The 3,314-nt window shown below is 29.6% G+C and overlaps 1 protein-coding gene across 1 annotated transcript; it reads right to left on the bottom strand.

Moving 5' to 3' along the window:
• Positions 1–2,013: 2,013 nt before the first annotated feature.
• LOC107022343 (RING-H2 finger protein ATL66-like) lies at positions 2,014–2,536 on the bottom strand. The gene is made up of 2 exons (XM_015222981.1): positions 2,230–2,536; positions 2,014–2,141 (listed from the first exon to the last, which is right to left on the bottom strand). Exons 1-2 carry the CDS (start codon positions 2,534–2,536, stop codon positions 2,014–2,016), a joined length of 435 nt encoding a protein of 144 aa, XP_015078467.1.
• Positions 2,537–3,314: the final 778 nt, after the last annotated feature.

The following is a 3,314-nucleotide window of genomic DNA, read 5'->3' as shown; positions in this document are numbered from 1 at the left end:
AGCAGGAAATTGTTTGTTTGACATTTTAATATTAATAAAGATATATTATAGTGTCACATTATATATCATGTTATGTCTATTGGTGGACATTGTATTTGTGCTCTTTAATCTCATCAATAGTGGAAGAAAGTGGTCATTAGTTGTTAGTAACTTATGTATCCACCAACTCTTCATTTCACCCATTATTTTATCTTTTAAATCTTTAACTTATGTAACATTTGGGTCATTCATTTGACAAATTTACTACTCACTATCTTCTTATTTATTGCAAGAAAGAGTTCATCACCTATAAATAGTGATGTCTTCCTTTGTGTTGTGATTTAAGAATAATGAAGAGAAGTGTAAGAAAATATGGAGTGAAAAAGATAAGTAGTATTTTATGTGTTTATATTGAGATTGGAGTAGTAGTGAAAGAGAGAGTTGAGACAAGAGAATAATATTCTAAATCTTCAAACTATATTCACTTTATACAAAAGAGAATATTTAGATGTTGAAGGAAGGTGTTTTTTTTGTGGAGCTTTGGATTCTTCAATTAATTCGGAGTTGTTTGAGTTGTACACGTTGTTGGACTGTTGTATCCTGGAGGGGACAAGTCAAAAATATTACTGCTGGATCTGTGTAGATTATGCCGCAATGAGCTTGAATCTTCCTAAAAAGAGCAATATATCTCCACCTCATCCTAAAGATTTATATTGTCATTTTTTTTTCATTTTATTTCAACTATAATTTATCATATTTATGGTATATTACACAAACATAAGGTATACACCAAAACTTATTTATATAAGTATAACAATTCTACCGACTGACCAAGTATATCCAATATATGTTTACTAATGAATGCTCAAAGAAAAACCTACTAATCTAAATGTAATTAGCCTTTACCAACGAATCACACTATATTTATGAATGTTTTTCATCATATAGTAATTCCTGATCATTGATCATGTAGGGAGTTGTTGAATTTTAAAAGGTGTGGATGAAAAATAAAGTATAATTTTAGAAAAATCATCAAAAAAAGAATACTAACTTAAATAACATATTTTAACATTGTATAGATTTGTCAATTTTTTGATAAGACACAACAACATCTGGTCATTTTATCTTTTGTTGACTATAAATTCAGAAGACTAACCTCAGTTTTCTGCATTGAATTGGTGCACATTTGCTGCATATTTTTCTAACTAACAAATATCTAGTTTTTGTGTGAGTTGTTATTGTCTTGGGTTCAATGAAATTGTTGACGTTTGGGATACTGTTACTCAAAACCACGAATACAATGAGAGAATTAAATTCCATAAGGACAAACGATGATTTTATAATATTAAATGTTTTTTTTTAATTATTTCTTTATTATGTTTCCAGATTATATTTAAAAATTCTACTTTATTGTTTTAAACAGAGATACTAACAAAATATCCTTAAACTAAAAAAGCCTTCTGGTATGACAGGCCTGATCTGCAGTGGAAATTTACTCTAAAAATGAAAACAAGAACTATATCTCTACTCACTCCATCTTTAATCATAAATTCGTCTTATTTTAATTAGGGATATGATATAAGTATCCTTATACTCTAAGCTTTTAATATTCATGAACTTATTTTTTTTTTTAATTGTATACTTGACTTACGTGGCACACTCCTTAATTCCACATAACAAAGAAGCGCAAGAGATGTTTGGAGGCCGCGTAGGCCAAGAAAAATGCACAAAATTATTAAATAAATAAATTCGGAGATAATAAAACTTTAGCTTAGTTAAGATGTATCTCTTTTAATTACTTGTAAACATAAAATCTCAATAGTGTAGTGAATATTGAATTACCCAACTTTGCTCTATAATAAAAAAAAAACACAAAGAGAAAAGTTGAGTGATTCGCTTCTGAGTGGCGCGGAGCTAGAATTTCTAAAGAGTTTAAAATCCGAAAAAGTAAATACACAAACTAATCAGAAAAATTCATATCAACTATGTATACATAAAAAAAAAAATTTAACCAAATATAAATAGTAATATTTTCTACGCGAAGAAAGTTCTGATAAACCCCCTGAATGTGTGCTGGCTCTGCCCCTTGGAATCAGAGGGGTAGTAAGTCAAATTGGAGGGAGGCACGACAGAGAGGGCAACTGGACTGATTTCTAAGCCACCTATCAACACAATCGGAATGATAAGAATGTTGACAAGTGGGCAACACTTTTAACTTATCACCATCTTGAAAAATTCCCAAACAAATACAACACTCAATTACTGTACTGCTACTATCGGAACAAGCTGTGTGCTGTATAATTGGCAAGTCATTAATAAAAATGGGGTCAAGACCTTGTGGTGCAGGCGGAGGCGTGTGAACTGAACCACTACTCCCAATCGGATCTGTAGTTGATGGAGAACGGAACTTGTTGATCCAGCGAGCGTAAAGGAAAAAAAGTGTAGTTATAATTATGATGGCGAAAAGAAGGATGACGAAGAAGAGAGTATGGCCGCGGATTTCAAAATCGTTGTCCTCGAATTCAGATAACTGCCAATGGAAGGAGTTTGATGCCATTGTGGAAGAGATATTATTTGGGATTGGATCTGAAAGCATAAGTTGTTATTACTGGTTTTGTAGATGACATGGAATGGTAGGTTCATAATTGTAATAAAGAGACAAATCAATGGGTCCTAATAATTATGGAATGTGAACTACACTCAATTTATTTTATTTGTTATATTTAGATTCTTACCTTCAATAACATATATAATTATTTATATCAATTTTGAGAAATAGTCATTCTCCCCTTTTCATCATTAAATTCTTTAAATGTCTATTTTGTCCTTATATTATCTACCTTAATTTTTTATTTCATACTTCTTTCAAATTATAATATTTTTATTTTTTAATTTATATAGCCAAATATCCTATAATAAAATATTAATTTTGTCTAAAAAAAATGAAAAATATTGATTAAGTATATAGGTTAATGTCCTATTCCAATGGATATTTTAGAAAAATTAAATCTATTATATGATTAATTTTTAAAGTTGGAGGGAGGAGTGGGGTGGGGGTTGATTGTTAAACCAATGGGATGTAAATAATTTTCACTCTAGTTTATATCATTTTACTAATTTAGAAACAAAAAGTTAATGATAACACTAAAATATACCCAAAAAAAAATAATTTTTTTCATACATATTAAAGGTAACAGACAAACATAAAAATTTATTTCTTACACAACGGAAAATAAAAATGGACAAAGAAAGGAGTACTTACTACCTTTGGAAATTTTACGCAAAAAGGAATAAATGCTTGTTTTTTTTTCCTTGTCTATTACGGATTTTGGACG

The sequence above is a fragment of the Solanum pennellii genome, chromosome 6 (genome assembly GCF_001406875.1).
Source record: "Solanum pennellii chromosome 6, SPENNV200".
In the NCBI taxonomy this organism is placed as follows: Eukaryota; Viridiplantae; Streptophyta; class Magnoliopsida; order Solanales; family Solanaceae; genus Solanum; species Solanum pennellii.
The sequence above is the reverse complement of the archived record's forward strand: the minus strand, read 5'-3'. Positions and strand labels throughout refer to the sequence as shown.

Coding starts and splice junctions, on each gene's coding strand:
- LOC107022343 (XM_015222981.1), bottom strand. CDS start 2,536: ATGGCATCAAACTCCTTCCATTGGCAGTTATCTGAATTCGAGGACAAC. Junction 2,142..2,229: donor CAGTACAGTAATTGAGTGTT/GTATTTGTTTGG, acceptor TTGTGTTGATAG/GTGGCTTAGAAATCAGTCCA.